The 17807-nt window shown below is 39.9% G+C and overlaps 1 protein-coding gene across 1 annotated transcript in view; it reads left to right on the forward strand.

Moving 5' to 3' along the window:
- The window catches only part of pknox2 (pbx/knotted 1 homeobox 2), a 133145-nt gene extending 118389 nt beyond the window's left edge, over positions 1-14756 (forward strand). Inside the window, exons 6-12 of the mRNA XM_079247857.1 lie at positions 91-276; positions 1854-1989; positions 4580-4677; positions 11633-11752; positions 11849-11925; positions 12933-13111; positions 13510-14756. Coding sequence (XP_079103983.1) covers positions 91-276; positions 1854-1989; positions 4580-4677; positions 11633-11752; positions 11849-11925; positions 12933-13111; positions 13510-13781 — 1068 coding nt within the window. The 3' untranslated portion in view covers positions 13782-14756. The remainder of the gene's footprint in view (positions 1-90; positions 277-1853; positions 1990-4579; positions 4678-11632; positions 11753-11848; positions 11926-12932; positions 13112-13509) is intronic.
- The last annotated feature ends 3051 nt before the right edge of the window (positions 14757-17807 follow it).

Raw genomic sequence — 17807 nt, forward strand, 5'->3', positions numbered from 1 at the left:
TTTTATTGCGAGTGAATGATTGGGGATTGTAAGATGTCAACTTTTTTTTTTTCTTTTTTAAGATTGGCAGTTTTCCTCTGTTTTCCTCAGATGGTGAAGGCCATTCAGGTGTTGCGGATCCACCTGCTAGAGTTAGAGAAAGTCAATGAGCTCTGCAAGGATTTCTGCAACCGTTACATCACATGCCTCAAAACCAAGATGCACAGCGACAACCTTCTCCGTAACGACCTCGGGGGACCTTACTCGCCGTCGCACACCAGTCTCAGCATGCAGCAGGTCAGTCATGGACATATTTATAGCCATGTGGCTTCCCCTCATCCTCGCAAAACAGTCTGTAAACACCTGGGAACTAAATAAACCAGTTACTGGACCTTTGGGAAAGATGGAAATCATACTGTTCTCAATCTGTTCAACAGGTCATGGGTATTTTTTTTTTACATTTTGCATTTTATGATACACCAGCTAAAAGGTCTGGAATGCAGGAAGACCAGTCCAGCACTTAAACTCTCCTAGTACTGATGAAGCATTTTCACATTGTGAGAGGTTCCAGTTTCACCTTCATGCATCAGAGAGGCACTCTGATGAAAAGGCCCAGATAACAAGCTGGATGGTGCCGCCGCCTCTTTAGTTCAGAGGACCTGACATCTGTGATTTCAAACAAACAAAATACAAGCAAATAATTTAAATGTTGCCATTGTCTCATCAGAAAACCATTTTCCACATCCATATTTAGTGATTATATCATGTCTGTTTTAATTCAGTGCCACCAAATGGCCAGAAGAACATCAAGTATTCATTAGAAAGCTCACACAAATAAACCAAATTCACTTTCTGAAGGTTTTCTAAAAGTCATGTGTCCCAATAGTCTGTACATGAGGCCCTAGCAGGAGAAAATTTGTTAGCATTTCTTGCTTACTCCACTTTTTAGCAATGTGTGCTTGAACAGGTGACTTGGATATATTCATTTTATGACCCTACAAAGGAAAATAACCCCTCCCCCTGGTAGTGGGTACTGCCGGTGGCCCAAACCCTGGCTACATGAGCCTGCACTCTAAAATCACCAAGCAAAAAAAAAAAAAAAAAAAAAAAAATTACCAAGCAGGCGCCAGCGAAAGATGAATCCTCTTAGTTTGGACGTGGAGTGTGTGTGGACACGCGCCGCTCATGAACATTTAAGAGTTCAGAAGCAGAAACGGTTCTCAGTAGAGCTCACTTGAGCCACGTTTGGAACGGCTAAAATTAAGGACTAAAGCTGAATTTGGGGTAAAACACTTGTGTTGTGTCAGTGTTGTTGTTGTGCTGATACCCATATGAAATCATTCAAAAAATGTATAATATAGGACTTTTAATTATTAGATATTGCCAGATTCTCTTAATTTTTTTAAATATTATTTTGTATCATTAAGTGAATATTTCACAGTGAGAAACATTATCCAGAAACCCCTCCACAATTATCTAGTTTTTTTTTATGACAACTAAACCTCAGCACATCATTTCTCCTGAGAGACTCTGCCTCTCTGAGGTGCTCTATTCATACCCAGCGGACGTAATTATATGACCTATGGCCAACCATTTTTAAATATGTTGTTGCCATCAAATTCAAAATACAACATGAAACAGTAAAATAGCTGGATTTAAACATTTAAAATCTGTTGTGTTTTCTGTCATGCTCAGAGAGAGATTTGCACATAATGAACCACATTACATTTTATGACATAGATGCAGTGTTATGGATTATTATCATGTGGGTTGTATTTTATCACCGAGGGCTTTGGATGTTAGTTTCTATACTTGGGGGGAAAAAAAAAAAAAAAAACAGTTTCTCATTAGTTTCTCCTTCTATGATCCCCCAGGAACTAATTCAGACCTCCTCTCCATCCATGACCTCTGTCTCCAGCTCCGTTAACCCTTCAGGGATTGTGGTGCCTGCTGGTGGCCTACAGCAGGGCAATGTCGCCATGACGACCATCAACTCACAAGTGGTATCGGGTAAGCATGAGAACACTGATATTAAAACACAGCTGCCTTATTTTTTATTGTATTTCTATTTCACGTTTTAAAGCTTGTGTAGGGATAGTTTTAACTCCTATTATATTCTACAGACATACGGAAGTCTGAAGTGGTGGTGTCCAAATGAGCAAACCCTTCCCTTCAGCTTATTCACATGAACAGAGATGCAGATGCTGCCTGTAAACTGCCAGCATCTGCATCTCTGACTGCAAATGTTTTCAGACAGATGTTTAGGAGAATGCACAGAATTTTATCTGGACTTCTCCCACAGACACACAGGAGATCTCTAGCTGGCGGAGTGCTCTGATGCAGGGAAGAAAAAGAAAGGGTGAGGGTGGAGTCTGTTTTTAAAGCAGGAGGCAGGGCGTGATGCTTGAAGAGCATATTGCAGATTAGACCCCCCCACTTATATCAGTATTTAGAAAAATATTGTAGGAACGGATGTTAAATAAAAACACACTTATAAATACACCATTTGGGCTTTTGGAGTAGTTTCTGTTTACTACTGCATCTACAACCGCAGTAACAGCATCTCACCAGTAGATGGCGTGTATTTATTTTTACCAAGTGACAACATCTGGCGGTTAAAAGTGAAGCCTATGCGGAAGTGCACAAATGTCAGTTTCCCCCTCATCCACTAGAGGCTCCAAAACAGAGCAAATCTCCATGGACTCCCATGTTAAAAAGACTTCACAGCAGAAATTAACATGTTTACAACCTGGTACAAAAACCATTTTAGGTTTATTAGGTCAAGTTCACCTTCATGATAACTACAGGGAAGTGAATGGTTTTTTTTGTAACTCCTCCATTTAGAAGTACTTTCATCTTGAAATTTGGCATGATTAGGTGTGTGTCGTTTTGATTGACAGGTACCTGATATTCCAATTTAAGGAGGAAGAATGTAGAACAACCATGGCTTTTAGCCGGTTAACAGCATGACTTAGTTTTAGCCCGCTTACCTTTGTTAGCTGGTTGAATTCTAGGTTACCACTTAGCTATAGGCAAGTCAGAGTCAATATGCTCTCCAAAATCCAGTTTCGGGAATTAGATTGTCCTGTGTTGAGTGGTGAATGGTGCTTTTTTATTTCAGGTTACAGTGAGCATCTACCTAAACATAACCACAGTGATGAGGATGAAGTGGAAAGAAATGTTATGTTTATCAGAAAAGAAAAGTAATTTATCTGACCAGTTTGGTCAGAAAAAGATGTTCCAGAGGTTGTTCCGCTGAAGTCGCACAATGACTCACTCTCCGATATTTTTGGACCTATTTTTCTATTTTTGTCACAACTTGCTTTTGGATACGATCCGGCATCTAGTTTTTATCTCAATGAGGAGGTGCGTGATGTAAACTTTTTTCGTTCTCACATTTTTCCTGCTCCAGACTACTTCTGCCCGTCTAGAAAGGCCTCATGCAGAAATCTGAGGGTTGATATCACCACGTTTGGTCATTGTTACTAATTCTCAAGATTTTCCTTTTTGGTCCATGAACTTTCACCTTTTGAGTCCAGTCACAGAATTTAGTTTAAAATGAAAAATTAAAAAGATGAATAGATTATTGTCATTTTTTTTACCAAAACAAACAGGAAAGAAATAAACATGCGAGAACTTCAGTGAAAATTTCTGTAGAAGAAGGTTTTCTAGAACTTCTTCAGCCAAAGTGCGCACACTTTAATGTTTTACACATTTTATTGTGTTTCCATGAAACCAGACCACATGATCCACTTTCACACATGTAAAACACCTGCATCTCTACAGTGATGTCTCCTACTAGTTAATATTTTCATTCTCGTTCAGAAAATATTTAAATTTTCCTTTTGTCTGACTCGTCATATTTCCAAATATTTTTTTTTCTCATGTTGCAAATATTTCATTGCAAAACTTCATAGGTTTCTGCAGACAACTTCTGTTGATTAAGTTACATTGGTACTCAAAATGCTGCTGTACCACTGCATACGTTTACAAAGTACCATCAGTTTCAATATTTTTGTCAATATTTTAGGATTTTGGCCCTAAAAAGCCACATGATAGATTAAGTGGCAGGTGCTAATAATAATAATAATAATATAATAATAATAACAATAATAATAAAACAGTATTATTAGCATGTCTTTGAAATCAGTCAGAACTCCTGTGTCTGTGTGTGTGTGTGTGTTTCTGTGAAGGCCTGGCTTGATGCTTGGATCTTATAATGTCAAGCCTGTACAGTGAAATGTTAATCCTGCCCTCTGGAAATCCCTTTAACCCCAAAATAAATCAATGTCTCTGTCTTTGATCACTACACACTGAGGAGCTCAAACAGACTGTGATAAGAGTGTCTTGATCAAGGCTAATTAAGCCAGGAGTGAGAAAGACACTCCTCTTCCTTCTTGTTTTGTCTGGGTTAAAGGACAATAATGCACCTTGAATTTAATCATTGAGCTTCTTGTTTGCTGTGTTTTTTATTGCAAGGCTGACAAGTAGTTTAAAAAAAAAAAAGAAAAACAAAAAGCTTTCTTGTGGTGGTGCTGGATGTGGCTTCCAGGAGCTGCTGAGGCCACTTGATACTCATGGTGGCAAATTATCTCCTCAGGTGGGACCCTGTACCAGCCAGTTGCCATGGTGACGTCGCAAGGGCAAGTGTTAACGCAAGCGCTACCACCAGGAACCATCCAGATTCAGAACTCACAGGTAACGCCATGTGAACGGCGTCCATCCCTGCTCTTTCACTCCCCACTGCTTCCCTGTTTTATTATTGAAAGAATTCCTCTTTGCATTTCACAGAGCACCCCCCAACCCTCCTCCTCTTCCAGATTCTTTTCATTGTCTCTGTCTGAACGAAGCCCCCCTGCTGCCAAGCATAATGGAAATGGTGTTATTCTCCCCTGTTGTTTAGGGAGCTTTCACGGTCCTGTCAGGTTTGAGATGAAAGTCAAGTGTGGACTCCATTTATACATGTGTGTGTATATATATATATATATATATATATATATATATATATATATATATATATTTTTATATATATATATATCCTTCTTTGAGCAACAAAACGCATCGTAGCTAAAGAAAATTCTGAGACATACAATATGTTTGCGATTTTTTAACAAGCCTCTGACAAGCTGGTAAAATGCAGCACGCCTAGATGTGAAAGGAAAGTAAGTAAAGAACTGAGGAATTATTATGGGCAGGAAATATATGACCAACTTCTTTCCCTGAAAGCCTGCAGAGACATCAACCTACGCAATGGCCTGAAATTGGATTTTTTATGACACAAGGACACATTTGTAGTTTTAGTATTTCACATATTATATTTAACTTGGTCATTTTTCTGTCTTAACAAGCTTCTGCTGTAGCTTTAATTATTTGAGACACCTCATTTTTGTACAAATGTGAGAAAAAAAAAAGGAAAAAAGTCTTGAATTTAAAAGATTTTATGTATTTGGGCATAATCAAAATTATTGGGCCCTAACAATGTCTAAAAAATCTGTTAGAAAAATTACAATTGTACAATTGTTAAATAAGCAAAAAAGATGCACAATTCATACTTTCACAGGAATTAGGGGGATCAGTATCAGCACGAGACTGTTAATCCAGTACACTTGATTAACTTCTATGAACAATTCCAGTCTGGTTTCCGACCGCGACACAACACTGAATCTGCTCTCATTAAAATCACCAAGGACCTCCTCATTCCAGCTGACTCTGGTTTTCTCTCCATCCTCATTCTGCTTGCCCTGAGTGTGGCATTTGACACCATATCTCACTCCATCCTTCTCAATAGATTATCCTCTCTTGGCATCACCCACACCCCACTCCAGCTGGTTTAAATCGTATCAGTTCATTCAGCTTAAATCTTTCTCCTCACAGCTATCTCCTCTCACTCCAGGTATCCCTCAAGGTTTTGTTCTAGGTCCCCTTTCTTTATGATGTACATCCTTTCCCTTGGCAATATTTTTTCGGAAACATGATATTCATTTTCATTGCCACGCAGATGACATCCTGCTTTACATTTCTGGTAAACCCAACTCCTCCTTTCCACCACCCTCCCTCTCCAATTGTTTGAGAGATCTTAAGTCTGGGTTCTCCAATTTTCTCGAACTTAATAGCAGTAAAACTAAGTTTATTCTCATCAGTTCACCTTCAATTCTATCCAAAACCAACATTTTTTCACTTTCAAATGACAACCTTTCTGTCCCACCTTCCCCTCTGGTTAAGAGTCTGGGTGTCATCCTAATAGCACCTTGTCATTTCAAGCACTCTCCGCCCCTTCCTCACCCCTCACTCCACTGCCGTCTTAGTTCACAGCCTGGTCACCTCTCGCCTCGACTGCTGTAATTCTCTTCTTTGGGCTCCCCATAAACTTCCATATCATTCAAAACTCTGTAGCTGGCAGACTCACTAGCAGGATGACCCCTCTAGAACTAAACTACTTCCATGTCTTTTTTTGAGGAAAACCATCAACTTACTACTACCAGTTGTCGTTGCATATAAAGTCCAGGGACTGTTATTGAATCATTTAGCTAGCTTTGCTACTTTTTAATGTTGTGTCATGATGTTTAATTGCATTAGATTATGCAGGCACTTGGCACTTGCCTACACATATAAATGATTGTTGGTGTGTCTGTTAATATTTGCAACTGTCTGCTTACCTAACCCTAACCGTGAAGCTTATGGTACGTGACTGGTCAGAATGCACAATCTCATGTTGGAGAAAACCAAACACAGCCTATCTGTGCAAACATTACATACCAACTGTCAAGCATGGCAGTGGAGAGACAATCAGTTGAACTTGTCTTCCAGTGACAGGACCTGGATACCTTGCAGTCATTGAGTGAACCATGAATCAGATGACAGATCACCTATCTGACTACAACAGGACAATGATCCCAAATACAGCAGCAGATCTACAGCTAAAAAAAAAATGAATGAAGGAATTACAATGACCCAAAGACCTCAACCTGACTGACATGGTGTAGGATCCTCAGAGAGCTGTGCATGAGCTTTGGTGGCTTTGCAAAGGAAAAGGAACCAAAATTCACCCACATTAATGTGAAAGACTTTGAACATCATATAGAAAATTATTACTTCAAGTTTTTGCTGTTTTGAATTAGCTTTTTAAACGAATCATGTTGATCTGAGGTTGAAAGCTGGGGTCTGCTTTGTTTTTCCCCATTAAGATGTCAGGTTGCAATCACCCTGAAACAGATATTTGCCATGTTGCCTGCACAGCTTCAAAAGCTACAATAACAATCTTCTGGTTGTTCCACTCTCGGCTATGTCTTTAAAGTTTGCCAACATAAAACAAACAAGCAGGTTAAAGAAAACATGAACCGCGGCTGTGGGGGACTCGAGTGCTTGTTACGTCTCTCTACTCAGGATGTCAGATTCAGTTTGACTCAACAGAAGCATAATGAGTCTCATCTGGATAACTGATGCTAACTCTTTTAATGAGATTCACAACAATGGACTGGAGACAAAATATGCTGCAGAGGGGCTGGAATTTGGTTTGCTGGTAATTGTCATTGGCTATATTTCCTATTTTCTGCAATTACAACTCTGTTACAGGAAATAGAATAACATAAGGCCCCTGTCCATTCCTAGAGAGCTACTATCCTGCAACTTTTAAATGCATCTGTTCTCCAACACGCCTAAATAAAATGAATGTCTTATTCCCAGACTTTCACTGAACTGAATGCCATGTGGATAAGGGATTTAGCCATTTTATTCAGGTGTGTTGAAGAAGGGGTGGCCTTGGACACCTCTGAGGTAAGGTACAAGTATTTGTTAGACCCTCACAGGTTCAAACCTCAAATCTTAGTCTTGATTGAATGTAAATAGATTAAAATACACTGGGAAAATACCATATAATACCCAATATTTCCATATAAATCTTCAAGAGTGGTTGCCTTATGTGCTGCGTTGCTGACTCAAAGAGTTTCATGAAGGTAATTCAGGTCCCGCTGAGTAACGTTGACCAAACCAAAGCAGAGTGCGACATTTGTGCTGGGAATTAAACACAACCCCGGAGCTACTCCGCCGACAAGCCCCGAGTAATCACTCTCTCCAGCTCGGTGCCGCCAATTAATTCAACCTGGCTTTGCCCCGGAACCGGTCGCCTCACAGGGCTGCAGATGGGGAGGGTGGGGATAAGAGGAGAGTAATCCAACTGCAACTGTAATGAGTCTTGTTTGGTGTGAAGAGTGTGAGGGGAAGTCTGAATGCATGTGAATGTGTTTTTATTAGCACTGAGAGTGCGAGATGAATATCTGTTCCCCTTGCTAAGCTGCATCTGAAGCTAATCAATTTTATATCCTTTAGCCCACTTGTGTTTTTTACTTATTCATGCATTTTGTTCTGCATACTCATGAACATGAAATTTTCATAATGCTCCCCTTCTTCAGCCGAGGAGCCGAGAAGTATTTTACACGACACAAATGGATGCCTTGTTTAAAAAAAAAAACTCTTCTATACTGAGGCTGACAGATTAAAAGGATGTTTTCTCAAATTATATATTATGAATTATAATTGATATTTTTTATTAATATGCAGGCAGTAGCTGAAGAAGTAAGGCTCTTTGTAGAGTGCTTTCACAGAAGCTCCATTGTGTCTAATTTTCTCTCTCCTGGAGAACACACTTATCTTTTTTTTCTTTGCATAATGCAGATAATACAGCTGGTGTGTTTCCTCACACAGTAAAGCTCGGCCGGGTCATGAAACAAGGCGGCTGTCTTTGTTCTAGTTTACAAGCACAGGGTGGGAAGTGATTTTTTGATTAAAGATTATACAAGACTGCTTTCTTACAAGGAGATATGATTTCATTCTGCATTTGACATCTTCTTAAAACTGTTTTTTTATATGCGCTGAAATTCAATGGGTGGTTTATGATGTGCCCCCTTCTGGACCCGCTTTTACCTTCTGAACTTCCCTAATTCTTGTACTCAACAAGGTGGTGGAAACATTTCTCAAGGATTTTTCCTTGCATTGACATGTTGGCATCACACAGTTGCAGATTTGTCAGCTTGTTGGGTTAAATGGTCACTCTAAATTCTCCTGATAGTGCGTGTGTGTGTGAGTATGCACAGTTGTTAGTCTCTGTGTGTTGGCCTTGTCTGGAGTGTACCCTGCCTCTCACCTGCTAATTGCTGGGTTAAGCCCAGTTTTCCCTGTGACCCTGAATTAGATTATGAAAATAGATGAACATCCCAGAGGAAACTCTCCCGATCCACTACATCCCAAAGCTGCTGTGTTGGACTGAGATCTGGTGACTGTAGAGGGCGTTGGAGTCCAGTGAACTCATTGTCATGTTGTCGATCATCTGAGCTTTTTGACATGGTGCATCATACTGCTTGAAGTAGGCATCCAAAAATGCCACTGCGGCCATTAATCAGAGTCTGTTCCAACACTAAGGTGTTTAAAAGATGCTCTGTTGGTACGAAGGACTCAGAGTCCGCTAACAAGTTGGCACTAAAGTAATAGAGGCTATGATCTAGCACAGCTGGTGATATCCCAACTGCAGGTTGTGCAAAAAGGCCAATGAGACAATCCAGCAGCTAACAGCTTGAGAAAATACTGGCAAGAAAAGATTACATGGACCACCATCATCAATAGGTCAGCAAGTTGTATTGGAACACATGCAGAAAATGTATTGTAGACGTTCAGGTCAACATAGAAGCATTTCCCCACGGTAGTGGAGAAAAACCAAGACCCTTCACCTCCAGAGACAAAGTGTCAGGAGAAAGGAGAAGAAGAGTTCTGGAGCCTGGAAGGTGAAGTCAACAGGATGGTTCAAGGTCATCGGAGCTCTGCAGTGAACCCCTCACTGGAGAAAAAGCTCCGGCAGATACCTGGAGAGACATCAGAAGAGCACAAACTGCGTGTTACAAATACCTGATTCATGCATCCTCCAAACCCTGTGAAACCTTCCTGTAGACGCTGATCTGAAGGGATGATGATGATTTCTGAAGCTGTACAGGGGTCATGGGAGCAGACACACATGGTCAAAGTTCTGTCAATTTTCCCAGATAATTGTGAAAATTTCTTATTCCATAACCTGAAGTATAACTGGTGACATCCATAGATTCTTTTTACCCAGAGTGGTGTGAATGTGGTCACTAGGATTCACATTCAACAACTTTTTTGCTCCATTCATGATATTATTGCATGTATAGATAAAACTTCATCAAGTTATTGTTCCAGTAGTTTTGAAAGCCTGTATATCAGGTTGACTATTGTCTTACACCATTCCCAACCAAAAAGTCTCAAAATGGGCACTAAACATGTTTCGACAATGTCCTGAGGGGATCAAGCTGCATTAGTTTTGAAAAAATGTCAAAGTCCAGGCCACCAACATGTTTCCTGGTGGTTTGCTGGTGAACATGGCCGTCCTGAGCTCGGTGCCAGCAGGTTCCTTCTGACTCAAATATACAGAACGCATGTTTTTATTTCAGAGGAGTTGCTGAGACACCATCAGAGTGCTTGTGTTAAAAGCTTTGTGTTACCAGGCATCTGATGCCCTTTTGCAAGATGTTTTTGTGGCAGCGAGATGATACATGTTGGATCCATTCAAAGCAGAGCACAATGAGTGTATTTATGATACATTTTTAAAAAAAAATCATCATTGTTTTACATCACAGTAAGATGGTCTAGCAGACCTTTAATACACATAAAGGAGCATTCCCTTTTAAATCTCGAGTCAAACACATTTGTACGACACTGTTTCAGCACAAAACTTGATGGCAACGTTTATAATATAGGAAACAAACAAGCTGAATATTTCTTTTTGTTTCATGCTGCTTGTGCCTTCAAAACCTGAGTAATAAGTTTTATTGGACAGTTTGAAGTTTCCAGAAACCCATAGAAAGTCATTTTAAATTAAACTTAATATCTGAAGGATTTGGTTTTAATGCCATTTTCTAGGATTTGTTGATCATAAACCTAATACAGATAATACCATACAGCCTCATCTTTAGACATCTTTACTCCAATACATCAACCTAATATTTATTAATATTTATTTACTGATTGTGTCTTGGCTAATTAGTTTAGCAAATGACATTTTCTAACAACCAAAATTGTCTTCACAAATAGAGTGACATAGTCAAAGACATTATGAACCCTCAGTAAGAGCAAGCACACACATCCATATGTGCAACACAGGCTGTCAAAGACTGCCGAGACTCTTCCTCCAGAACTCACACTCCAAACAATAACATCTGAATAATGATTTCTCTCTGAACACACACACGGGCTCGGGTCACCACCAGAGAAGAAAGGGAGTCAAACCCAGTTCTGCTTTCCGTCAGCTCTTAACTAATTCAGAGGCTCGATGTGAAATTCCAACTTCTGGCCTGACCCCCAGCTCCTTTAACTCCTAACAACTCCTAGTAAGACACAGATCAGTCCACAGAGATCAGTCCACAGGCTGCTGCTTCGCTATATTTTAAGTATCATTAAAATAATAAAAAAATAAAAAAACTCAAATTCAGTTACCATGGTGACACTTCAGAAGGTGTTTCTGCCCTTGCCAAAGAAAAAACGAGAGGTAATTGGTAGTCTCCCTTTGTTTCCGTGGCAACAATAAGTAAGCCTAACCATCCACTCCTTTTCTTTTTCCTTTTTTTTTTTCCCTTTCGTCTCTTTTGTGAAGGTAAATGTGAACCTGTCGTCTCTATTGGACAGCGAAGACAAGAAGTCCAAGAATAAGAGGGGGGTCCTGCCCAAACACGCCACCAACATCATGCGTTCCTGGCTCTTCCAGCATCTCATGGTGAGGCGGGGGGAGCTTTAAATACTAAAACCTCAACCCTGGGAACAGCCAGCCAGGATGACTTAAAGCTGAGTCTGCGTCTCTTCCTCCTTTCAGCATCCATACCCAACAGAAGATGAGAAGAGGCAGATCGCAGCTCAGACAAATCTCACCCTGTTGCAAGTGAATAACTGGTAAGAGTCTGTAACCCTAACAACCGTAAATCTTTTCTTTGATGGAGTAAAATGTGCTCATGTAGAGAAGAAAGACTGATTCATCTCACCACAGCGGAGGCTTTTCAAGCTCAGCAGTGAATTTCTGACACTCTGATGCCATCTCCTGTCCATACATACACATTACACCTAAGACTGCACCTCCTACGTTGAATTTATTATCGACCGCTCACCAAATGAGCCAGTAAATATAAGCTTCTCCTGATACCAGGATCGTCCTGACCTTCTGTGTCTTGTAACTGCCTGAACTCCTGATATGGCCCCGATCTTCATATTCTCCAGGTCTTAGAGCTGCAACTGGATGTTGGAAACATTTCAGTGAGTCAAATCTGACTGGTATGAAACATGCTCTTAAGTCCTGTCCCCGATTCTCTACTACCTGGAGGTTTCCCTGCTCCAACACACCTGTTTCAAATTAAATGGATCTCCCTGAGGTACTGGCACTGAACCCTCAACAATGCTGTTTTATTGTGTAGAAACTAGACAGCTCCCAGAGGTCTTCTGGTCTTTCTAAGGTCCAAACTGCATTGTTGAAGGGACAAACAGCAGTACCTTTGATGGTGCTGCCACAGTGCCAATCCTATTTAGCCCCAAATGTACTACAAATAGGTACAACCAGGCATAAGCCGATAATGATCCATTAACTTCAGCAGAAAACATCTAAAACCTGCGGGACACTGGCTCTTGAGGACTAGAAATGGATGTACTTGTCCGAACAGGTATTTTAGGACAGAGTTCGTCCCAGCTTATGGCCTACGTTACACTTAACATTGCAGTAGCAGCGCAATACATGTCCAGTGTGGCCCACATGTGCTTCATATCTCAGTTTGAGTGTAAACCAGTCCGCGTCTTGCTGTTTGTGCTTTCTGAAGTGTGGAAACTGTTCCTATATTTACTTTTTTAAGTGTCACTTCTTCTGAAATTACAAACAAGCCAGCTCATCTCATGTTCCTGTCTCATTCCTGTAGGTTCATCAACGCACGTCGGCGCATCCTCCAGCCTATGCTGGATGCCAGTAATCCAGATCCAGCTCCGAAAGCGAAGAAGATGAAGTCCCAGCACCGTCCAACGCAGCGCTTCTGGCCCGACTCCATCGTGGCAGGAGTTCTGCAAACGCACAGATCTCAGACGGGAAACAACTCAGAAAGTAGGCCACCATACAAACACACCCCAAGTTTCTGCATGCAGGGTTGAATCTCAACCACTAGATGGCAGTGTTGTCTCTCTTTTTGTTTAAAGTGAGAGGAGAAGTTGTCACGTCTCACAGGAATCATCAGCTAAACATGAGATTTGGTTTAAAACTAGTCCCATGTATCCTGGGAACAGCTTGATAAAAGGAAAAGGGAACTGTGTGGTGTTTCATGTCAGGACTTAGAGAAAATGATGAATTTAAGTTGCAGTTTGTAATTTATTACCTGCTATCTCTGCACTTCAGCTAATGCAGATAAAGATGGAACAATATGAGGAAGCAAACTTATCTGCCCATATTTACTGTTTAATATTGAGAGTTAATAAAGTGGCTGTAATATCTCTGCTGCATCACAGACCCGCTGAGCATGGACAGCCTCCATTCGCTGTCCTCAGACTCGGCCACCCTGGCCATGCAGCAGGCGATGCTGGCAGCTGACGACTCCATGGACGGCACGGAGGAGGATGAGGATGAAGAGGAAGAGGAGGAAGAAGAAGAGGAAGAAGGGATGGAGGAGGAGGAAGAAGAAGAGGATGTAGAGGAGGAGCATGAGCGAGGAAGGCATCTGTCTAGCAGAGGAGCAGGAAGGAGAGATCTAAGCATGGAGCCCAGAGAGGAGCTGGAGTAGCCCCCACGGGATAAGGCGCTACGTGAACTTTGACCTCGGCTGTCAGCTTAATACGACCCTGCTCAGCACAGCACTGATGCTGAGCGACTCCTGATTGTTTCAGCCCGTACTGGACTTCTGTCCGAGACTTTTTCTGAGGAGCCTATCAGATACATTTACCATCAACGTCATGATTGTAGAGGACAAAATATTAGTTTATCAATGAATTTGTGTTGTTGCATTTTATCATCGTATGTTCCCATGCAGTGAGATGCTGAAATATCTGAATCGTAGCACATTTTTTGTACTAAATCACTTTTATTTTTGGGAACAAGTGACACAAAACACTGAGAGGTTGGAAAGAACACTGTCAGTTTTAAACCGGAGCCATTTTTTAACCATTTGTTTGGCGATTTTAGAGACACGATATTTGAAAAGAATAAAATAAATAGAAGAAATGCTGCACAAGATAATGAGGAGTTTCCCATTGATCAAAAATCAAATCATCTTTTTGCACAGTGGAAGACTTTTGACATGTGGAAACAACTTAATCGAATGTAATATTTTAGCAAATCAAATTACTAAACAAAAAAAGGGCTGCAGGACTTTTTTTTTTTTTTTTAAAGTTAATTAGATATTTGATATGACTGGAAGTACTCTTCATTTTTAACTGACAGTTGACATTTTCACCTTTCAGCTAATGTGTCATTTTGCTTCCCTAAAATAAGTGTGAAGACCCGACAGGAAGGAAGGATGCCTCCCAAACACCCGCCGAAAGTTGGCTTGTGCTGCTGGAACATCCTTCACACCTTTATAATGACTCATAGGTTCTCAGGTTGAACGGCACCCTCACACAATGTGTTTCTTCCTCTCGAGCAAAACACTCAATTCACTGCTGCAGCAAATCTGTCCGCGCATGATTTCAAACTATCTTAGTTTTTCTCTTTTTTTTATTTTATTTTACTGTGAGCTAAAACATGAGTACACACGTTAAAAAAAAAAGGAGTACACCAGTGTATACGGACTGCACATATAGTATGTATATTTAATTTACCTTTTTGCATTCTGATGACAAAGGTTTGCATATTTATTCAGTTTTGTATGCAATCGTGTGTGTGTCCGTGTGTGTGTGTGTGTCTGTGTGTGTGTGTGTGTGTGTGTGTGTGTGTGTGTGTGTGTGTGTGTGTGTGTGTGTGTGTGAGAGAGAGCGAGTAGTTCAACAAACAACTGGACAGAATCTGATAAAGTTGCTAAACAGGTGACGGGCATGTACAGACGTACTTGTCTCCACCCACAAACTCTGTTTTTGTGACGACGTCACTAAAGACTCAACGCTGAGAGAAAAACACTTTTTTTTTCTGGAGCAGAAGACATTTTTGAGGAAAAACAAGAAGAAGAGAGAAGAACAAAGCAACAGTCTCTCTTTATATCTTCTTTAAAGGCTTTTAAAGAAACTGAATCGGTTTGAACTCTGTTTTGTCAAACGCTCAAATGAAATCATTCATTTCTATTGTGAAAATGTCTAAAAAAGAAAAAAAAAACTCATGTTATATTGAATGTCCTTATTGTTCATTGTGAGGTATGATTATTATTATTCTTTTCTCGATTGCCTTTTATTGTTTTTGTTTTTTTAATGGATCTTCCAGAGCAAGCGACACACTAGGGGAATATTTCTATTTCATTTGTACACTTTGTTGTCAAAATCTATTATGTTTCAATAGACCGATTTTAATAATTAAAACATGTAAAGGTGCTCATCTTTATTCACATAAGACCTTCATTTCTTTAGGCTCAACAAACGAATGGAAAGGCTGATGCCAGTCTGAGTGGAGATGTTGGTTTAATGCCTCATTTTTCCACTCACTTCATTGTCGAGTCTATAATCTAACTTGCTGGGGGACGCCCACCCAAACACTCGCCTATCTGCCATGGAGCCTAAAATAACCCTGCAAAGCCGCAAATGTGGCTTCATCAGAAAAAAGTCTGTTTATTTGTACATGATTGCTTGTGTTAGAAGGAATGTGAATTGTGTTGAACATACATGAGCAGCCTGACAGTCTAAGGTTTTCAGTTTTATTAAATGATGCTTACATGCAGAGCAGAAAAGTAATTGTTACGTAACTGTTGGTGGAAAACAAAACTCACTTAACACCTAACAAACATGTTGCTGGCTTTCCCTGAACGGTGAGAACAAGAGCAATGGAAAATTAATATACCACATTGTAGCTATGTAAACACTCAAATTTATCAGAGTATTCATAGTCAAGTTGTTACTGTGCATCAATTCTCATTCCTCTGGTCAGATCTGTAATCTGAAGCTGCGTTAGTGCCTCTGTACGGATTTTGTATGATGTGGGATTTCTCTAAGAGCTCCAGTTTCCTTCTAAAATCCAAACATGGACACTAAATAGTTTCAAACTAGCCTCAGTATGTTGGGTTGCACACCGCTCTGTTAACCCTGTCATGGACTGGTGGCTTGTCTCAGGGTCTCATGCCAACAGACTCCCGGCCTTCTAAGTCTGAATATCATCTCAAAACATGGCTTTATGTCTTGGAAAGGGTTTATTAGTTAAAGTTTACACAAAACTAGAATTTCATGTGGGAGGGACAGCTTTTAAACTGCTAATTGTTGATTATGAGTAAAACATAAGAGTAAAGACAGGAATTGCTCTATGGCACAGTTGGGTTTTTGACAATAACAGATGGAGTAATGAGAGACAAAGAGAGGATCATAGCTGAAAGGTTTCACCTCATAAAATACAAACCCTACAGGACTGTGGCCCTTGTGGGTCTGAAATGAAAAGCCCTTCTCTAGAGAAATATGTTCATTAAGAGAGCTATATACATTTTACAAATGGTTGTTAAAAAAAAAACAAAAAACAGGAGAGTGGTCCCGAATTGCTGAACAGAAATCTGAAGGGTGAAGACAAAGTCACCACTGATTTCTAGGGCTGTGACGAGATGCTTTTGTTTCAATTTGAATCCCATTCTTTGGGTGCCAATTCGATTTGACTTTTGATTCTCACAATTCTTCAGTATTGCGGATTTTTGTAGGTTATAAACAACAACAACAAAAAAAAAAAAAAAAAAATGTATAAAACTTTGTTTTTCTTTTTCTCATCATTTTTCTTGATTTCAATTAGGAAAAAACACCACAGTAAGCATATCAAAATGCCACTGCTATAAAGCCCAAGAAGACAAGTAAAAAGATAATATCAAATAATATAAAACCTCTTATAGCTTTATTTTTAATTGTTATCATCTGGTATTTTAAGACAAATCTACCCAGGAAGTGATGAAGTGTCATTGTAGCATATTGTGTTTATGCTAGCAAGATGGCTAGCCAGATGGCCTCAATAAGATTAAGTGAAGTAAAAGGAAAATGTTTTAGTTGTAGTGATAGTTTAGTCACTGTGGTTTGTGGAAAGTCGGAGATAAGTATCAAACTACTCGGGGTTTGAAAACCCATGAACTTCAGGACCCAGAAATGTTCATTTTGCAACACAACAGTCACCCTCATTTTGCTAGCTACTTGCTAGCTGCTTAGTGAAACATAAATGCAATATGTTATGATCAAACTTTGACTTCTGGGTTTGACTTCATCAGCACATCAGTTTATTAGGGTTAGAAATATGTTAAAGATTGATATTAATCACATTGAAAAGTATCTCATTTAGCTTGTATAAGTCAGCTTGTATAGGCCATTTTGTTGGTTGTGTCACACTGAAAATATTTCCATACTTTGCAATAATGTCATCAAAGCATCTGACACAAAGCACTTTAAAGTGTCTTATCCCTCAGTTTTAAAAATGCCTGATCATAACTGCAACTTCTCAAAGGAAAGACTTCAGAATGGCACCTGATATGACTTGAGTCATATTTCTCCAGCAGCATGAACACCTCACGTTTAAAGTTATGAACAGATAACCAAAAAGGTTGTTAATATCAAAGGATTTGTTTATTTTTAGTCATATGTTGAGTTAACATTTCCATGTGTCCCAGCATCAACCATCAGTTAAACATTCTGAAATTTTCCAGCACTGGCGT

This window comes from Telmatherina bonti, assembly GCF_933228915.1.
Source record: "Telmatherina bonti genome assembly, chromosome: 10".
Classification (NCBI taxonomy): domain Eukaryota; kingdom Metazoa; phylum Chordata; class Actinopteri; order Atheriniformes; family Telmatherinidae; genus Telmatherina; species Telmatherina bonti.